Source organism: Eptesicus fuscus, chromosome 5 (assembly GCF_027574615.1).
Source record: "Eptesicus fuscus isolate TK198812 chromosome 5, DD_ASM_mEF_20220401, whole genome shotgun sequence".
Taxonomy (NCBI): domain Eukaryota; kingdom Metazoa; phylum Chordata; class Mammalia; order Chiroptera; family Vespertilionidae; genus Eptesicus; species Eptesicus fuscus.
In genome coordinates this window covers 44,116,197-44,136,010 of record NC_072477.1, presented here as the reverse complement: position 1 = coordinate 44,136,010, position 19,814 = coordinate 44,116,197, and the positions used below count along the sequence as shown (strand labels likewise).

Here is a 19,814-nt window from a genome sequence, read left to right as displayed (position 1 = left end):
GGCTGTCTTGTCTTGGAGGGCAACCTGTGAAAGAATCATTCTTTGTGTTCCTGTAGCATTTTAAATGCCCACACCTCGTTAGATTGATCCTGGTCTCCATCTGGTGAGGTGGCAAGAGCTGCGATTGCACTTTACTGATGGGCAAATCACAGACTAGAGAAGTGAATGAAGTGACTTGCTCAAGTGCGCATGTATGGTAGGTGGCAGGGTCAGGCTTTGCATACAGGTGTCTTGTCTCTTTAGCCAGGGCTGCTCTTATGCTTTAAAACAAGATCTAATAGGCCATTCCTGAATAGGCCATGGAGTATTTGGAAGGTGAGGGAGCTGAGGGCTGGTCCAGATCAAAGGCGTGGCACTCGATGGGAGTGGGAGAGAGAGGCCCATATTGGCATGCTTCCCATGTGCTTTCCCCGCAGGGCCCCAGCAAGCATCTCATACGCCTTGCTCTTCCAGTTCTTTCTAGGTACTCAGTACCACTCTCCACACACTGAACACCGACTTCTAGGAGTCAGTCATCATCCTCTGTGTTAACATAAAAACATTCAAACCTGTAAAGAATTTTTGTGAGTTTATTTGAGACAAACTGTCAACATATGCTGGGAAGCAGAACCTCAACGAATTGAGATAATGCTCTGGAGAATGGCAGGTTACATCTATATTTATACACTAGAGGCCCAGTGCATGAAATTTGTGCACTCGGGGCGGGGGTCCCTCAGCCTGGCCTGTGCCCTCTCACAGTTTGGGAGCCCTTGGGGCATGTCCAACTGACGGCTTAGGCCTGCTCTCCAGGGGGAGCGGGCCTAAGCCGTCAGTCAGATATCCTTAGCGCTGCCGCGGAGGCAGGAGAGGCTCCTGCCACAGCCACTGCGCTCGCCAGCCATGAGCCTGGCTTCTGGCTGAGCAGCGCTTTCCCTGTGGGAGCACACTGACCACCAGGGGGCAGCTTCTGTGTTGAGCATCTTCCCCTGGTGATCAGTGCGTGACATAGTGACCGGTAGTTCCGCTGTTAAGTCGATTTGCATATTAGCCTTTTATTACATAGGATTGCAATCAAAGGAAGGGACGTAGGTGGGTTACATGAAATCTATTAGTGATAGATTAGAGAGCGAGAGAAAGCAAAGTGGGGAAGCCCCTGGGATTGGATAAAAGGTAAAATGATAGACACATACTTAGGTGGGTGCAGGAACAATTAACATGATAACAATGAAGGTATTTGTGGTATCTGTCCTGGTGCCCAGGCATGTTAGGTTGTGCCCCAAGAGGTCCAGAAAAAGGGAAGTTACAAGTTACCCAGACATTTCAAGGGTATGTTATAGATGCAAAAAGACAGATAGGCTCAGTTAAGGTAAAGGTTGACCTTGTCAGTGAAGATACCGGCCTAGGATGTAACTACCCACTATAACTGCTTTTAGTTAAAGTTTAATTTCAGGCCATCCTTTGTGGTTACTTTAGGTCTCTGAGTTTGCAAGACTGCCATGCAGGCCTTCCCTGAGCTTGTCAGGTTAGCATGTGGCCCCTTTCGTCCACATCTGTTTGAGAAGGGCGACAGTACTGTGGAGGGGAGGACCTCCTTGATTGAAAGCGTTTGTCTGGGCTTGTCCTAATGTTAGGCCTGGGAAAAAAACACACAAAAGAAAAGTTATTCCCCGACCTCCTAAAGTTTATAACCTCCCCTTGTGCTTGAAGTAATTCCCCAGGAGGTCACACAAGTGCCTCACTTCATCCAGGTTGTTGTCAAGGATTATCTCCACATAATCCTTGAGACTTTCCCTAGCACCCCACCTCCATTGTCTGTGCTTTTTCATGGTTTTGTTCTTTCTTTTCTTCGTGGTACTTGAGACTACCTGACGTTACACATTGGTTTGTCAGTTTGTTTTTGTTTGTTCCCTCAAGTACACTGAAAGGTATACTTCATTTTACACTAGACATGATCAGTTTGCTCGCTATTGTCTTCCTGATACTTGCATGGTGCCTGGCATGTAGCAGGTGCTCAGTGAATGTAGGTGAATAAGTGGAACAGTTGAGTAATGTGGCAGCAAGGTAGGTGGGAAGAGGACAGGTCTGGGTATCAGGTCTGAGTTCTGATTCCAACTTCATTCAGTTTTAGCTGTGTGACCTCAGCCAAGCCCCTGGACTCCTTTGGGCCTTAAACATTTCATCGCCACCATGAAGGGGAGGAGCCAGGTGCTCTCTAAAGCCACTTCTGATGCTTACATTCTGAAAGTCTATATGTAGGAGCCACAGGGTTGCAGAGGAGTTTGGAAAGGTCTTGTATCCTGTGACATTATGAGGGCTGGGTCTTAGAAAGACTGCTCAGATGGCTTGGAGTGTGTGCATTGGTACACTGTGATTTTAGATATTTCATTCACTGTGTTTTGGAGCACCTGGTGTGAGTCAGGGTCTTGTCCTGACTCTGGGGTTACAGTGGTGAGGCAGACAGCCAACATTCCTCTCTCTTGGAGCTGATGATGATAGGTGGGGAGGGGCTAGTGTTGGCTAGGTGCTGTGGTTATGACCCCACCTGAGCTGAAGATGATGGGCTAGGTGGGGGTGGGGTAGGGGAAGGACTTACTGGGATATGAAAGGGTGATCTTTTTTTTCCAACTTATTCTTGGAAAAATACTTAAATAGAGCTGTTAGAATCTGTTTAAAAATAAATACATTCATATGAGAGAATTAAAGGGAGAAATAAAATATTAATAGCAGTTCGGGTAGGTTGGAATTATGGGGATTTGGTTTTTAACCTGATTCTCAGATGTTCTATATAGTGGCTGTATTACTTCTGACAAAGATTCCCTGTCATGGTTTATGACTTTGTCCCTGGGTGTGGCCTGCTCTTGAGTGGGTCTCATGTTTGCTGATGTCTGCCCACAGAGTCCTAGCCTAGGGACTTTTACGAAGTTCCAGCCTCAGTTTTCCTGCCTGTAAATGAGAATAATACTTGGCCCTGGTCTGCCCACTTTACAGGTCAGCTGTTTGAATTAGAGGAGACGGTGGAGGAAAACATTTGGAAGTTTACTCTCTGCAAAGGGAAGGGCCAGTGCACTAGCAGTGGTGACCAGGGCAGCGAGGGCGGGAAGTGGGAAGGTCTGTGTGCAGGGAAGAGGGATGGGGTTGTCCGGGGGGCACTGCCTTGACCACAGGGAGGAGCAGTTTTCCAGGCCTTTTTAGTTCTCCAGCTCTCCTTAACTGACAGGTAGACACCACTGTGTAAGCTGCTAGGGAAATGACTTTAGCGAAAGAATCATGACAGCTCCTAACCACTGCCACGCATATTCCTAAAACCCGCATGCTCTGCTAAAAGGGACATTTGAAGCAGCAGACTTTGAAATCTTGTTTATTCATGGTGACTGACTCTTTCTTGTGGGTCATCTGGCCAAGTTTGGATTCTCAAAGAGTTGAAATTTATTGGCTTTCTGTTCTGCTTCTATAGCAGCTTGTCCTGTCCTCTCCTGACAGTCTTTCCTCGAACCCTGAACAAGGGGGAATAGGAGGTGTTGGTATCAGGTGTTTGCAGTCTAAAGGCTGACTCTGTGATGGGGGCAGGGGTATGTCCTGAGACTCACGGTCAGGGCTGGTCTGTCTGTGGAATGCTGACTCTTCTCCTCCCCCACCTAGCTGTGTCAATTCCCTACTTTTCTTTTCAACTTTTAAAAATATGTATGTTTTTTATTTTAGAGAAGAAGGGAGAGAGAGAGAGAAACATCAGTGCGAAAAACATTGATGGGTTGCCTCCTGTGTGCACCCGGACAGAGGACTGAACCTGCAACCTGAGCATGTGCCCTGACTGGGAATTGAACTGGTGATCTTTTGGTGCACAGGATGACACTCAACCAGCTGAGCCACACTGGTCAGGGCTATTGCCTACTTTTCCATTTTCTTTTCCCTGCAGATGTCAAGCCTTCTAACATCCTAGTGAACTCTCGTGGGGAGATCAAGCTCTGTGACTTTGGAGTCAGCGGGCAGCTCATCGACTCCATGGCCAACTCCTTTGTGGGCACAAGGTCCTACATGTCGGTATGAGCAATGGGTTCCAATTCTTGAGCTTCTGGTCTGGTCAGGGATAGGAACTAAGTGGGTGCCTTCCTGTGGAGCCAGAACCTGGTGATGGGGGTTTGGGGGGAAAATGAGTAGTGAAGCATTGTGGTCCCTTCCTGAGGAGATTTCAGTCTGACAGGGAGATAGATCGTCTTAGGCTTTCATAGGCCTTGAGCATAATTGGGGTAGTGGGCCTGGTCATGAAGGTCTTCCCTCCTGTTTCCAACTCCACAGTTCCCACTGCCACCAGAGCTCTGTGTCAGGCTGTGCCCACGGCCATGGCAGCACCAGCTGGTCTCCTCCCTCCTCCATACAGCAAGCTCTTGGGCAGGCATAAGACTGTAGGTGTCTGTGTTGTCCCCAGGCTCTGGCTCAGGGCCTGGCACAGGGTGGGTGCTGAGGGGATGGTTGGTGAGTGGGTGAATGTTTGGTTGACTGAATGGGTGGGAAGTGGCTAGCACGCTCCTTAGGAGATTCAGAAAGGGGGAAGCTTGACTGGATGAGTGCTGAGTGGAGCAGAGTAGAGAGCATTAGAGTGAGCGGGAGGTGAACATGAGTGCAGGGCTGGATTGGAGGGGGCCAGGCACAGGGCTCGGGCATCTTTGAACATAGAATGTTTAATGAGTTATCTTTCAAGCACTTTCACAACTTTGAGTGATCTCATTTGATCCATATGATTGTTCCCATTTTAGAGATGAGGAAATCTAGATTGAGGGAGGTTAAGTGACCTGCTTGCTTTACCTTGCCGAGCCAGGATTGAAAGCTAGATCTCTTTCTTGCCAGTCAGTCTCCCTTTGCACACATTCCCTCACTTGCATCTTAGGTAGGATTTTTAAGCTGCTCCTGGCCTCCCTGTGTGGAAGTTCATGTTCACATCTTCATTTCTTCTCGCCTGCCCCCTACCCCACCACAACTCCAGTCATTGCCAACATCACTCAACTAGTGCTGACCCACGTCTCCACCCTCCACTCCAGTGACCCACAGACTTAAACATGAAACCCATGGGCCCTTCAGAACTCTCTTTCCCGGCCATCCCCTCATTGCTTAGTCCTTACATGTCTAAAAACTGGGCCACTCAACTGCCAACTCTCAAATTCAAAATTAATTAGCAGGCCCTGGGACTTACTGATCCAGGGGTTTGTTTAGTGGTTTGGGTTTCTGTGGCTATGTGGTCAATTCCAAAATAGTCCAGTGTTGGAGTTAGGGAAAAATCCTACGGGAGACGTTAATTTATTGTCTAAATAAATGTATGATGGCTTTGGCTGGTGTGGCTCAGTTGGTTGGGCGTCGTCCAGTGCACTGAAAGGTTGCCTGTCAAATTCCCAGTCAGGGCACATGCTTGGGTTTCGGGCTTGACCCCGAAAGGGGACATGCAGGAAGAAGCTGATCGATGTTCCACTCTCACATCGATGTTTTTTCCTCTCTCTCTCTCTCTCTAAAAATCAATTTTAAAAGTCTTTAAAAAAATGTATAATGGTCAGAATAAGGATTTTTATATAGTTTTTGAAATACATGTGCTATTTGAAATAATGCTTTTATATAGCACTATATTCTTTTTCTTTGCTTCTTCCCACTAGTAACAACTCATACAACATTTTGCAACATACAACATGTATTTTCGTTTGCCTTTGAACTCCCTGATCACCCTAGTAAGTAGAGCGCATATTTTATATTACTGTTGTTACCATCATCGCCAGCCCCCATTTTATAGATGTGGAAATGGAGGCTCAGGATCATGTAGCTTAGAAGTCCCAGAGTGGGATTTGAACCCACGTCTTCTGAACCCAGATCGTTTTGCTTTTCTGCCATCCAAAAGCAGTGAGTCATTGCTAGAGCTGGGCTTCGAACTTCTTTGTACTCACTGCACCATCTCATTCATGACCCATGTTCCAGAAGCTTCATGTTTTAGACTCAGGTAACAAGGTGAGCCTCTTATGCTGGACAGCGTGCCCACCCATGCAAGACGGTGGCCAGGCTGGGCAGCGCTGGAACCACAGCTGGGCTGGATGCGGTTCTGGGCAGGTTACAGGGGAGACAGAGAATTGAGGAGGGGTCAGAGCCATAAGAGCTGGCTAGGACTTGGTAAGCACAGTATTTGGGGACAGGCAGAAGGCCAAAGTCAGTAGGTCAGTGGAGGTATTAACATGGCATGTGAACTCTGGAGACAAAAGGGCAAAAGAAAATGAAATGGATCAGCAGACCCAGGGGAAGCCCACTCTCCTGCAGTGCAGGCAAGTCTCACAGGGGCAGGAAGTCCTGAGGCTCCCGTTGAGGGGCTCCACCCCTCTTCTGCGTGGGCCCAGGTTGGCTCACAGGTGTTTGTAACGGTTTCTGTCTCTCCTGCAGCCAGAGAGACTCCAGGGGACTCATTACTCGGTGCAGTCGGACATCTGGAGCATGGGGCTCTCTCTGGTTGAGATGGCGGTTGGGAGGTATCCCATCCCTCCTCCAGATGCCAAGGAGCTGGAGCTGATGTTTGGGTGCCAGGTGGAGGGAGATGCGGCTGAGACACCACCCCGGCCAAGGACCCCTGGGAGGCCCCTTAGCTGTGAGTGTCATGGTGTGCTCCAGCTTGGAGTGTGGGGGTCCCTTACTGTTGGGCATTTCTGGAGGGCTGATTCCCTGTCTCAGGATGCCAGGCTGGGGCTAGGGGAAGCAGGGCAGAAGTCTCCAGGTAAGTGTAGGAAATTACTGTTATAACCAACAACTTCCTACCATTTATTGAGTGCTGCTGTGTTCCCAGCACTGCACTTTGTACTTATGTGCATTATCTAATTTTTAAAAATCCTGACATTTTCTTCCTTATTATTTTTAGGTAGATTATTTTGCTGAGATAAAATTCATATAACATAAAACACACATTTTAAAGTGTTCAGTTCAGTGGTGTTTAGTATATTCCTCCATGTAGTGCCGCTATCTCCACTATGTAATTCCAGAACATTTCTGTCACTGCAAAAAGAAACCTCATCTCCATTAGCATTCACTCCCAACTCCCCCCACCTCATCCCCAGCAATCTATTTTCTGTCTCCATGGATTTACCTACCATTGTCTAACTTTGGTTAGACAAATAACAGTTGTGTGTGAGCACTAGTATAATCTCTATTTTAGATATGAGGAAACTGAGGCACAGAGCGCTTGACTTGCAAAGGCCACACACACTTGGGATTGGCCAGTTCTGACTCCGAGGTGGTGAGCACTGTGCAGCACTGCCTGCCTCTTTGAACCTGAATAGTGTGAAGTAAAGCTGGTACTCAGAAGATCCTGGCCCACCCATCTTCTAATATAGGTCCTGCCAGGACATCCTGTCTGACCGGGGAGACCTGACCTGGTCTCTATCCTCACAAGGCCCACATGGGAGAGGCCATGTATGAAGGCAGAAGCATTGGAGAGGCTGGTGGCTGCAGCCCCTCAGGCTGGTCTTTGACTCAGGAATATAAAAGGAAAAAAAAACAAATTCAGGGAGAATTAAAACTAAGTTTTTTAGTTGTTTAGTATTATCTCATTTGCTCCTCTCTCAATATGAGGAAGGGCAGACATAAATATTATCCAAAGCTCAAAACTAGGCTTAGCGACAATTGATTTGCCCAAAGTAACAAACCTTTGATGTGGCAGAGCCCAGACTCATACCATGGCTGGCCTGGCTCTGTGACCTTTGCTGGTCCCCTGTGTGCTCAGGCCTGATCTGTGGCTGTTCTGTCTCTTTACTGTCCACTACCCTATTCTGGTCCCCGGGTTCCAAGACTAACACCTAGTCTCTTACTGGCAAATAACCTCCCTTCTGTTTCTAAGAAGTGTTTTCTTCTTTCTTTTTATAAAATCTGTAGCTTATGGAATGGACAGCCGACCACCCATGGCAATTTTTGAGTTATTGGATTACATAGTCAACGAGGTAAGTACTGCATAGTTTCCTTGACCCTGGAATCTACTTGTTCCTCTTAAGAAAAACTCAGTTGAATTGACTGGGAAACTCGTGAGTCGTTCCCACAATATGGGCTGCTTGGGACCCAGGATTCATGGGTTCTGCTTTGTGCATCATGCTTTTGGAATCGAGTTGCTGTTTACAGGCTGCAGGAATCCCTTCCCCAGGGAACATCTTCAGGTAAGTTTGAGTCCCTCCTCTTTTCTCAGATTCAGGAGCCTCCACCTTACCCATTTACGTTCTCATTTCTTCATTTCTTGTGCGCTTTCTATGTGCTAAGGACTGTGGGGTGGCAGGAATGTGGTGAAGATCTGAAGATGGGAAAATCCAAGGTCCCTAGTCTTAAAGACTATTATTAGATTGTCTAGGGCAGTGGTCGGCAAACTCATTAGTCAACAGAGCCAAATATCAACAGTACAACAATTGAAATTTCTTTTGAGAGCCAAATTTTTTAAACTTAAACTTCTTCTAACGCCACTTCTTCAAAATAGACTCGCCCAGGCCGTGGTATTTTGTGGAAGAGCCACACTCAAGGGGCCAAAGGGCCGCATGTGGCTCGTGAGCCGCAGTTTGCTGACCACGGGTCTAGGGGAAGCAAACAATGCATTTATAATTGCAATATAAGGTTTTGTCTTGTACCATTTCACAGCATGAACAGCCTGGCCAGAGTGGCTCAGTTGGTTGAGCCTGACCCATGCACTAAAAGGTTGCCTGTTTGATTCCCAGTCAGGCACAGACCTGGATTGCTGGTTCTATCCCCAGTCCAGGAGCATATGGGAGACAACTGATCAATGTTTCTTTCTATTTTTTCTTTCAATGTTTCTTTCTAACATCGCTGTTTCTCACTCCCCCTCCCTCCCTCTCTGTCCCTTTTCCTCTCACCCCCTTCCTCTCTCTAAGCATGTCCTGTGTGAGGATTAAAACAATAAAATAAAATAAATTAAGAAATGAACATAAAAAATTACAGCGTAGAAATATGGAGAATATTTACTATAAATTGTTGCATGCAAAAAAGCAGATTATAAAATAGTATGTATATCACTCTCTCCTTTCCTCTCTCTAAAAATCAATTTTAAAAATAGTATATATGCATATATGTGCATATAAAGTCTGGAAAAGCAGTATAATACAGATAGAATTACAGATGATTAAAGGTTTCTTTTTGCTTATCACTGTTAGCTGACTTTAATACAAGGAATACATATTATTTGTAAATATGTATACCAGTATGTTTAAATGAAAAAAAGTGATAGCTCTGGCTAGGTAGCTCAGTTGGTTAGAGTTTTGTCCCAAAATGCCAGGTTGTGGGTTTGATCCCCAGTCAGGATACATACAAGAATCAGCCAGTGAATGCATAAATAAGTGGAACAACAAATCGATGTTTCTCTCTTCCTTTAAAAATCAATAAATTTTTTTAAATGGTTAAAAGAAAGGATCAAGGAAGGAAGAGATTGATAAGTATTCATTAAATTTGGGTGGGTTTGAGGGGTGCAGGAAGCTATGGACTAGCACCATGGTTGCTTAAGTGGGTGGGGCAGGGCTGGAAGAGCTGGGCTGGGGCTCAGGACAGGATTTCTGAGGATAGGGCCAGCACTCCTGGCCTCAGGAGCAGCATGGATAGTGGGCAACATGGATAAGCTCTGGTGTGTTTGGAAGGCAGTTGAAGGCCCCCATTCAGCTGGGCTGTATAGGAAAGGGTATCATCCTGTTTTCTTCTTCCTCAAGAGACAGTGGAATAACTTCATACTTTCTTACTGCTCTGTAAAACCAGATCCCAAAAGGCTCTTAAAGGTCCCCTTATCTATTACAAATTCAACAGGGAAGATGCTGGCATACCCTAGCAGTTAATAAATCACTGTCTCAGGTTAACTGACCTCTCTTTCCTGACTGCCCAGCTTTAAGCTCAGCAACATGGGACATAGAAAAAGAAGTCCAGGATCTGATCTTGGCTGCTTAAGGACGCAGAAAAGGCCGTGTGCAGTGCATTTGTGGTAGTCAGGAAAGCCATCCTCTGCTGCTGCTGGGACCTTAGCTGAGAGTGGTGCTTGGTGGGAGCCACAGTAAGGGAAGAGAGGGCCTGAGGTTATATATGAGTTGCCAGTTGCTTAGGATGCACTGCTTTCTTTCATATTTTCACATTTTCCTAATCATTCTCCAAGCACTGCTTGGGTGGGTCCAATGGGTTTTGTTGTCTTTTCATATAGGTGAGGAAACTGAGGCTCCAGGATGAAAGTGGCTCAGATTCCTCCTACCTATTGCTATTCCTCCCTTAACACCTACTCCTCCCAACCCCCAGACCCCCACAACCTTCCCAGAGGCTGGGCTGCATGGTGACAGGTGCATGCACCTCATGCTCTGCTGGTGCACATTCCCTCCCTTACCTGGCCCCCTCCTACTCAGCACTGGCCTGGCCTCTGGAGGCCAAGCTCTGGTTTCACCCTTGAATGCTCCCTTCATATTTCCCTCAGCAGCACAGACAGTCTGCAGGGTGGGCCTAAGAGCTGGGCTTTAGTCCTAGACCTCAGATTAGGCTTATTCACCTGATGTTCTTATAAGGCATTCAGGGGAAGAGGGCTAGGCTAGAATTTTTGGGTAGTGTTAATTATTTAACTTTTAGCCTTGAACCACCTGTTTATTTGGGCAACCCAACAGAACAATGGCATCCTGGGTTGGGTCTGGGTGTCAGCTCACAGGAAGCTGCACAGAGCCCAGTGCAGGTCACATGGGTGCGTTAAGTTTTCTGAGCTGTGGTGCATAGGAGCCGGGTGCTGCAGAGCCTCGTCCTGTGTAGCCGAGTGATGTCCACCTTGCACCCTTGGAAAATGAGCTGTGGCCATGTTCTTGCTCTGGTGACTGCAAACAGCTTCATTCAGGAGTGAGCGTGCAGCTAACATTCTTCCAGACCCAGCCCTCTGCCAGTTAATGTTTCATTAACCTTTCTCTGCTCCTCCAGGGCTTAGAAGGGGGTACACATTTTGTTTAGCTAGTTAGCCTTCTCTGACTTTCACAGGTGCTGCCTGAGCTGGAGCATGCCTGGTGGTTGCATATACCCCTAGCTGCTGCTGTTAATTGCTGGCTATTTCCATGCCACATTCCAAGATTTACTGTCGTAGAGTGTGAGGTGGAAAGGGTCATGAGGCCCTCCTCATTTTACAGAAGGGTAAACGGAAACTCAAGAGGAACAGTGATTTGTCAGTAATTAACAAGTGAGTGGTTCTAACTGGTTTGAGACCAGTGGTTCCACCACAGTGACCCAGCAGCCAGCCATTGGCCCCGACCCTTGACCTTTCCTTGACTGGATAAGGGCAGCACTGCCCAGAGACAGGGTTGGGGAGGAGAGATGCCTGGGGCAGGAAGCCAAACATTTATTTTATTAAAGATTTGTCACTATGTATTTATTCCTCACCTGAGGATATGCTATTCGTTTTGAGAGAGAGGAAGGGAGAAAGAAACATCGATTGGTTGCCTCCTATATGCACTCCTCTACCAGGGATCGAACCCAAAATCTGGGTATATGCCCTGACTGGGAATTGAACCCGCCTCCTTTTGGTGTATGGGATGACACTCCAAGCAACTAAGCCACACTGGCCAGGGCAGGAGGCCTGACATTTCTTATGTGTTGACATGTATTTGCAGCCCCCTCCAAAACTGCCCAGTGGAGTATTCAGTCTGGAATTTCAAGATTTTGTGAATAAATGGTAAGTTGGCTCCCTGTTATCTGGAAGAGTACCCCATTTTTGTAATGCTCCCCACCCCACCTGACAATTGCAGTCGGTAAAATAGCCACTACTTTTGGCACTTGCTTTACATGGATTGGCATATTGCCTTCTGACCTTAGTTCAGCAAGCATTTATCAATGCACTGTGGGCATGACATTGTGCTATGAACAGGAAGGTGAATAAGGCTCAGGCACTCCTCAGAGCCTATGGGGTGTGGGGACAGGCAGGCAAACATAAGTAATTGGAGTTAGAAGCAGCTCCAGGCAGCAGCTCTCATGTTATCTTTCTCCTTTTAAGCTTAATAAAAAACCCTGCAGAGAGAGCAGATTTGAAGCAACTCATGGTAAGTCCATTTATTTCAGATTCTCACACTACCTGTTTATTCATGTTCTCCTCTGTCAGTCATCCATCCAGTACTTCCTGAGTCCATTTTCTGCTCTGCCTTGATCACGGCAGTGCAGCTGGCTCTGCTGCAGGATACCAGGTGGTCCCCTCTGTCCTCCCTCCCATCAGTTTAAAGGAGAAACTGGGGTGGCCCTGCAGACCCAGGAGTCCAGGAGTCATGGGGACAGGGTCTTCTTCTTCTACTGACCGTATCATCTCATAACATATTCAGCACCTGCCCCATGCTACTCTCCATCTCCTTGCCTCCTCCTGTTTGGTGGTGGTGGGAGCCGGAGGAGTTGGGAAGTACTAATACGAATATGAGCTCACATGGCTTGTAGAGCCTGTACAGTGTAATATACACTTTCAAGTCCATCAGTTCCTTTGTTCCTTCTGACAATGGAGTGAGACACTGAAGGCAGAGCTACTATCCCTATTTCAGAGCTCGAGAGAGCAGGCTCAGGGAAGTGAGCAAATTGCCCCAGGCCTCACAGCTGGTGTGATGGGCAGAATCGGGCAGAGCTGGACTTTCGGTCTTCAGCTGGTCCTGCGTTTCTGGCCCCCACTGTGCTCAAGGGCAGGCTCCAGGAGCGCCTTCCAGATGTGGCACAAGCTCTAGATCTACCAGGACTCTTGAATTTTCCTGCTTGGTGTTTTTTTAACATCACTTCCTCTCTTTCCTCACATGCAGGTTCATGCTTTTATCAAGAGATCTGATGCTGAGGAAGTGGATTTTGCAGGTTGGCTCTGCTCCACCATCGGCCTTAACCAGCCCAGCACACCAACTCATGCGGCTGGTGTCTAAGCATTTGGGAAACAGCAAAGAGCGAGTCCCTGCCCAGTGGCATGTCGTGTTGCTTTCAGGCCTTTCCCATGCCTCTGTTCAGATTGCATTTCACATATGACAAAGGATGAAGAACTCAGCATGTGCCAAAATTCTTTGTGTGTCATTTTTAATATTACCATCCTATTCTTACTGTTGTTATTCCCTAAGTGGATTGGCTTTGTGCTTGGGGCTATTTTGTGTGTGTTGATCATCAAAACATACGCAACATTGAATTACAGTGAAACCTTGGCGACTGTGAGTAGTCTTTCTTACTGAATATTGCACTGCTCTCCCCTCACCATGATTGGCTGGCCACCTGTATTTTGGGGGATTCTTTTGACACTTGGTGGTACTTCATTCTTGCTGGGCGTATCTTCTTTCTACTTGAGGAAGGAGCCTTGTGAGAGCCTTCACAGGCAGTGCATGTGAAGCATGCTTTGCTGCTATGAAAATAAGCATCAGAACGTGTATGTCATGATATTTTATTATGTTTTTGCTTTTGGTATAGAATTCAGCAATTTCCATCAAAAATGTAGTCAGAGCCCTTCACTGCCATGATAATTGGGGCTTCACCAGTCTGTCTACTCTGATGATTTATAGACTTCTGGTTGTATTTCTATATTTATTTTTAAATACACTATGTGGATACTTAGTGGTATATGTCTCTTTAAGTTTGGATTAGTGTTTCTAAAATGGTGGAGTTACTTTGAATGTTACAAGTGTACCAAGGCATTAAAATGTATGCGATTTACCTTTCCCCAAATCCAAGTAATGATGCTATTGTAAACAACAGTGTGTATAGTGCCTAAAAATTGTACGAAAATTCTTTTAACCATTTTAATGCAAATGTTTAACAAATCTAATCTCTTATTCTAATAAATATACTATCAAGTTAAAAGGCTGAAAGATTTCTACTTTTGTGTCAGGATATTCAGTGTCTCTAATACATAAGAAATACGGTGATTTAGCCAAGCATTATTTGCGAGGGGAAAGATAAAGACAGGAAGGAGGTCTGAAAGGCGAAAATGCCACCCTGAGGACATCACTGCTTTGGACTAAACTAATGGGCTTCCTGAAATTCCAATCTTTGGACTTTGTCCAACTCTTCTCAGCAAACACCCTAATCTGTGAATCTTTCAACCACCTTTCCTGTGGACCTGTGAATAGATCCCATCTGCTCCTTCTGTCTCTCTCTGTCAGGGAGAAGCAGTGGGGTGGGTGGCTGGTAGGGTTGCCAGCATGCTCGCAGGAGCGCCTTGCTGGTGAACAGTGCCTGGCTGGCATTGGAGCCTCCACTGGGATGGTCTGTTCATGCTGCTTTGCTCCACTGAGCAATGGTTTCCCTCTTTCACTGGTTACACTTTACACCTTTCTGGAGAGGAGGAACATCTGGCGTTAGTTTTGTTATGTCTGTGAGGTGGCAGTGAGGTCACAAAAAAAGCTTATATCCGAGCTGGCCACTGGTCCCCATTCCTTCTTTGAAAAGTGACTTTTGGATCTTGAGGTCCAGGTGAGGCTGCCTGGTCAGCACCTCTTCAGACCTCATTTCCTTTTTTGACAGGGCAGGTTACAGAAAGCCAAAGTAAATATGCAGGTGGGCAAAAGGTTTACAGTTGTGAGTACGCAAAAGTTTATTATTCTGATGTTATTTATTCAGTTTTTCCATACAAATAACTGTAAACCTACTTTTGCCACACCCTGTATATTTAAAAACAAAAAGCCTATTTTCAAATTAAAAACAGAATTTGGATAAATCTCCTGAGCAGATAGTTCCACTCGGATCTATCAGAGCTTGGAATTCAGCCAGGATTTTAAAAACTGGTGAGGGTTGTATACTGCTGCCTCAGCTAGTCAATATTTTTTTCTTGCTATGAGGCTAATATCTGTTCTAAGTCAACAGTCTAACTTATACATTTTTGGCATATAAATATTCAGGCTGAGGTTTAAGACCCACACCTTCATACTGCCTTTTGCTAATGGGTAAAATGCAACCACTACTGAGAATGTCTCATTAAAATGGGAAAATTCCATCTGAGACAGAAAGAGTGATGTAACCTGTATCTTTTGAGGGGTGTTTTTAAATTCTCTATTCACATCCAAAGGTATTACATTTTGAGAGGCAAAAGATTCTTTTCCAGTAATTACTAAGATCTCCTTCTCAAGAATGATGCTCCCTGCATCAGTCTTGCTGTGTTTTGAGTTCTACATGCCAAATTCCTTCCTCAAACTTCTTACTGAAACACCAACAGTAGTTGGGTTTTTCAGTATCTTATTAGCATCTCACAGGAACCTGCAAAAATCGCAAGAGCAGGTACAAATACCCTCATTTTACAGATGGGAAAGTGAGAGTTGCAAAGATGTGAGAGGGCAAGCGATCAGATTTTCTAGCTCTTAAAAACCCATGCTCTTATTTTAAGTTAGACCCCCAAAATGTATGCCTTGAGGCTTTTCATTGAAAAACCATCTTCAGATTGTGTTTTCTAAGAAGCATCATTTAAACTTCCTGCTACCTCCTATAAGAGTAGCTCAAAATAACTTTAATGAAATGTTGATTAACAAACATATCCATGTTCTCTCTTCTGGAACAGTTACATAAGATGTTCTGCTCGAGGAGGTTGTGTTTTGTTTGGCTTTTCTGTTGCATGGACAGGGTAAATTCTGTATAATAAAGGGGTAATATGCAAATTGACCATCACTCCAACACAAGATGGCTGCCCCCATGTGGACACAAGATGGCCACCGCAAGATGGCTGGCAGGGGAGGGTAGTTGGGGGGGGGACCAGGCCAGCAGGGGAGGGTAGTTAGGGGTGACTGGGCCTGCAGGGGACAGTTGGCGGGGGGACCAGGCTTGCAGGGGAGGGCAGTTGGGGGCAACCAGGCCTGCAGGGGAGGGCAGTTGGGGGTGACCAGGCTGGCAGGTGAGGGCAGTTGGGGGTGACCAGGCCGGCAGGGGAGGGCAGTTAGGGGTGACCAGGCTGGCAAGGGAGAATAGTTAGGGGCAACCGGGCTGGCAGGGGAGTGACTAGGGGGTGATCAGGTGGGCAGGCAGAAGCGGTTAGGGGTAATCAGGCAGGCAGGCAGGCAAGCAGTTGGGAGCTAGCAGTCCTGGATTGTGAGAGGGGTCCCATATTGGAGAGGGTGCAGGCTGGGCTGAGGGACACCCCCCACTCCCCTGTGCACGAATTTTGTGCACCGGGCCTCTAGTAATTTTCATAAAGTTAACCTTTTGCACTCAGATGTCGAGTGTGACTCGACACGGTTAGCATCGAGATTAAAATTACTCTTTGAATGTATCAATAATTTGAAATCTAAAAAAATCCAAATAAATAAGTTTGTATGAAAAGAAACTCGTTTTTTATTCTACTGCCGTGCTTTGTAAAATCTGGGGTATTTAAAAAATTAAATCCCGAGTAGAATAAAGGAATTGAGAAAAAAGCAAGCGAGTGCAAAGGGTTAAGTAACTACTTAACTGTACATTGAATGGGAAAGGGACAGTATGCAGAAATAAATCTCAACTTCAAACACTAAGTTTTAACAACACTTATTCTGTAACTATCATCTCTTTATTATAAAAATCCAATCTCTCAAGCATGGTGATTCCTTCCTTAATGGCACATTTCTTCCGAAGTTCAGAAATGGGTTTTAAACCATCCTGCTGGCTGTCCTGTTTTCCCCAGAGGAGGGACTGACCCGCTTCTCTTGTTGCTATCTGGAAACCAGCTAGCTGCATGTTGGCTACTCATCTACAATTTATTTCTATGCACATTTTATCACTGTGATGTCTCATCCTAGAAGTGATTACAACCACACAAAACAGTCCGTAGTGGGCAGCGTGTTGCGATGTCACTGAGAGGTGGCAGCAGCTGGTGCTCTCAAGTGGTGTTTTGTCCTCCTTGTCATCTTTCTCTCCTAGACTTTGGCTATGTTTACAGGGTTCAATGGTATGCAAACAGCCTTTAATTGATTTGCTTAAAAGAGGCATTGTTGATTGAAAAGGCTGCCTTGTACTTATACTCTGCCCTTTTGGCAAATGCCAGACTTGCTCAATAGCATTTCAGAGGAAATCTTCTGTTTTGAACACAACTACTGGATCTGACCAGAATACAGACACAGCACCACCCATATTGCTCAATGCTAAGACACTGCATCTTTGCCTTTCTACATGTCACTAATTCTTGTTAAAGATTCTGAAACTTGAATTATTGTAAACATCCTCCTAAAGTTCTTGCTTCCTTTTAAAGCAGGCCATAGGGCCCAGGGCAAGAATACTTTAAAGTTTCTGTGACTTAGAAATTTAATTTGTATAACCAACCCTGGCTCTTTCCCCACTTCACGAATCTGATTCTTCTTCCTCCTCCTCCTCCTCCTCTTCTGGTGCATGGCTCCTTGTGCTCAACTCCAGTGCAGTTTGGTTGATTGATGCTTCATTGTCCACATGCACCACCATCTGCTTTAGCCAAGGACATTATGAATTAGAACACTAGTCTCAAAACAGCAAATTCTTAAAAATGGTTAAAAACCAAATCTCAATTGTGTATTCATTCCCAGTATTTACCACTAAGAGGTACGGCCACTTTCTTGTTTCTCCAAATTCTACCCTGTCCGCCCTCCACTCAACCCGCATTGCCAAAATGGGAGGATAAATGCCCTAGATGTGACAGAATGTTACCTGATTTACAACAATGGTTCTTACATAAGAATTATGCTGCTTTCAAATGGGTTTAAGTGGCTTCACACACAACTGAGAGAGCTGCTAAACTATGGTATATTTAGAAATGATTTTACTGATTAAAGTGAGGGCATTTGGTAAGAGGAGGATACAATGAGGACTAGAACTCACTTTTTAGCACTATGCTTTGTAGTTGAAGCTACACTATTTTTGAACACAAACTTACTTATTTGTGGAGCAGCAAGAGGTTTGACATATCCTACAAAGATCTCCACTCTCCCTGTGTTCATTAGAGTAACGAGAGGATGGATGACTAGGATGTGGAGGCAATATAAGTACCTAATTAATAAGTCAATATTAAACCAATCAAGGTGTAACCAGCAAGGCTGTTTCCTGACTAAAACAGTAATATTGAATATTCTTATCAGTACTTCCCAGAGTCCTTTTGGCTTGATAATGTAATTTACAACACTGACAGCAGAATGGACTTTGCATTTGCTCCCTAGGCCCACACTTGATTAAGCTTACATCATGTGACTGTTCCTGGACAGCTGGAGAAGACGGCATCTCACCCTCTCTTCCAGAACTAATCATTGATTGGAGGGCCAACTCTTCAACCTAGAAAAGAAGAATTACGAACATTTTCCTTACTATTTCACTGATGTGGGAAAATTTACTGTCCAGGCTGTAAAAGGTTGCCATCATAAGTGAAAACAGTGTAATCTCCCTGCAGCTCCCAGGAGAAGGATGGGGGCTCTTAAGCTTTCCTTGCCTTTTAAGAAAATGAGCAAAGAAAGCCTCCAGCCCCCTTCCTCTGGGGTGCACAGGTGTTCTGACCGAGCCAAGATCCACTAGCCCAGATCAAGCGGTTCGGGGAAGAAAACACAAGTGAGCCCTGTAAAAAGCAAAATGTCATCTTCTGATTCCACTGAGGGCAGATTCCTTAGGCTTGAGCTTCTCTACCTAGTATTGAGAAACTGAAGGCAGGAAAAATGGAAGTGTTCCCAGGAGCATAAAGAAATTTAGGCTTCGGAGGTCATCATCAACACACACACACATTAGGGGCCTTTGCAGTCCTGTGGTGCTTTGAGAACGTAAATAACTGTAGGCTTTCACAACTGTCCTGAGGAAAAGTGCATATTATTTTTATATATGTCACAGTTGTGTACAATGCTTTTCAATTTACAAAGGGCTTTCATTTGGAGTAGGAGTTATCAGGATCATTGTACTGGGGCTGACTTACGCAAAGATCTGGGGAGAGGTCCTGGTGGGCCTAAATCTCTACTCTCAGTCAAAGCCGAGTATTCAATAACCACTCCAGGAAGAAAAGCTATTGTGAACTCTGCGACAAGTCTTTTCTCTCGGGCCTCGTTGTCTTTTTTCGCACAATGGGAGAATGTGCGAGTCTCTTCTAGCTTTGCAATACTAGAGCTGTTTCAAGCGGCAATACAAGCGAGGAAATAGCGGCTAGTAAATGCCACGCGAGCTCCGGAGGAAGAGGTCGGTGGGCGGGGAACATCAACACGAGCCTTCGGGAGGTGGCACTTCCCGAAGCTCCCGGCATTTCCGGAGTGTCGGGTGTGGGAATGAGCTCGCCAAATGTGCAGACTGCTGAGCCGCAACCTAGACCTACAGGATCAAGGGCCTTAATCTTAAAAACAAGCTTATCAGGGGCTGGTAAGCCACCAGATCAGCGCCCCAACCGCCTGGTGAGAGAGGGATCGCCGGCAGCAGGGGGCCGCTTCAGACACCTGGGGCTCGCGCAGAGCCGGGCTGGGGTAGCGGCAGGGTGGCGGGCGGGTGGGGGCCGCGGGGTCACCTTGAGCCGGTTCAGCTGGTCGTGCAGTGCCGCCTTCAACCGGAGCAGCGTCTCCTCCTCCTTGCGCAGCTCCTGGAGCCGGCTCAGCATCGCGTCTCCACACGCCCTGGCGGCTGGGCGCTCGGCGATGACGTCACAGCGCCCGCGTTACCGGAAACGGAACAGCAGGCCGGCTGCACGTGGGCTGGAGCGCTTCCTGCCCGCTCCACCCAGCCATGAAAGGGGCTTTTAAGCTTATAAAAACTGGACTGGAATAATGACTAGGATTCCGAAAGCACAGGCGTTGGAACCGTAAATAATCTGAAGGTAAAAATGCTCAAGTATCGCCCTAGCCAGTTTGGTTCAGTGGATAGTGTCGCCTGCAGACCAAAGGGTCCCGGGTTTGATTCCAGGTCAAGGGCTTGTACCTTGGTTGCAGGTTCCTCCCTGATCTCACATG

General features: G+C 46.2%; 2 protein-coding genes across 7 annotated transcripts in view; one reads left to right on the top strand and one right to left on the bottom strand.

The window, feature by feature from the left end:
* Positions 1-13,267, top strand: part of MAP2K1 (mitogen-activated protein kinase kinase 1) — a 69,970-nt gene extending 56,703 nt beyond the window's left edge. Inside the window, exons 6-11 of one of the 3 annotated variants that reach the window (XM_008139104.3) lie at positions 3,893-4,017; positions 6,385-6,586; positions 7,864-7,928; positions 11,595-11,656; positions 11,975-12,020; positions 12,753-12,940. In XM_008139104.3, the coding sequence (XP_008137326.2) occupies positions 3,893-4,017; positions 6,385-6,586; positions 7,864-7,928; positions 11,595-11,656; positions 11,975-12,020; positions 12,753-12,866 (614 nt within the window). In that variant the 3' untranslated portion in view covers positions 12,867-12,940. The other 2 variants (XM_028141870.2, XM_054716110.1) reach the window with 2 other exon arrangements.
* On the bottom strand, positions 1,007-19,516 carry SNAPC5 (small nuclear RNA activating complex polypeptide 5). Of its 4 annotated transcripts, none has more exons than XM_028141878.2 (4): positions 19,376-19,516; positions 18,085-18,174; positions 17,200-17,337; positions 1,007-1,612 (listed from the first exon to the last, which is right to left on the bottom strand). In XM_028141878.2, the coding sequence occupies exons 1-3, from the start codon at positions 19,463-19,465 to the stop codon at positions 17,218-17,220; spliced, it is 300 nt and encodes a 99-aa protein (XP_027997679.1). In that variant the 5' UTR covers positions 19,466-19,516; the 3' UTR covers positions 1,007-1,612; positions 17,200-17,217. The 4 variants fall into 4 exon arrangements, with proteins under 4 accessions (XP_027997679.1, XP_054572086.1, XP_054572088.1 ...); XM_054716111.1 differs by lacking the exon at positions 1,007-1,612 and adding an exon at positions 13,354-14,259 and having other exon boundaries at positions 19,376-19,515; XM_054716113.1 differs by lacking the exon at positions 1,007-1,612 and adding an exon at positions 13,354-14,259 and having other exon boundaries at positions 17,200-17,334; positions 19,376-19,513.
* Positions 19,517-19,814: the final 298 nt, after the last annotated feature.

Bases quoted from the DNA above. Each gene is read 5' to 3' on its own strand.
- SNAPC5 (XM_028141878.2), bottom strand. From the start codon at position 19,465: ATGCTGAGCCGGCTCCAGGAGCTGCGCAAGGAGGAGGAGACGCTGCTC. The intron at 18,175-19,375 runs GTGACCCCGCGG...CTTCTTTTCTAG, and splicing joins ACCAGCTGAACCGGCTCAAG to GTTGAAGAGTTGGCCCTCCA. The intron at 17,338-18,084 runs GTAAGCTTAATC...CCTTGGCTAAAG, and splicing joins TCCAGGAACAGTCACATGAT to CAGATGGTGGTGCATGTGGA.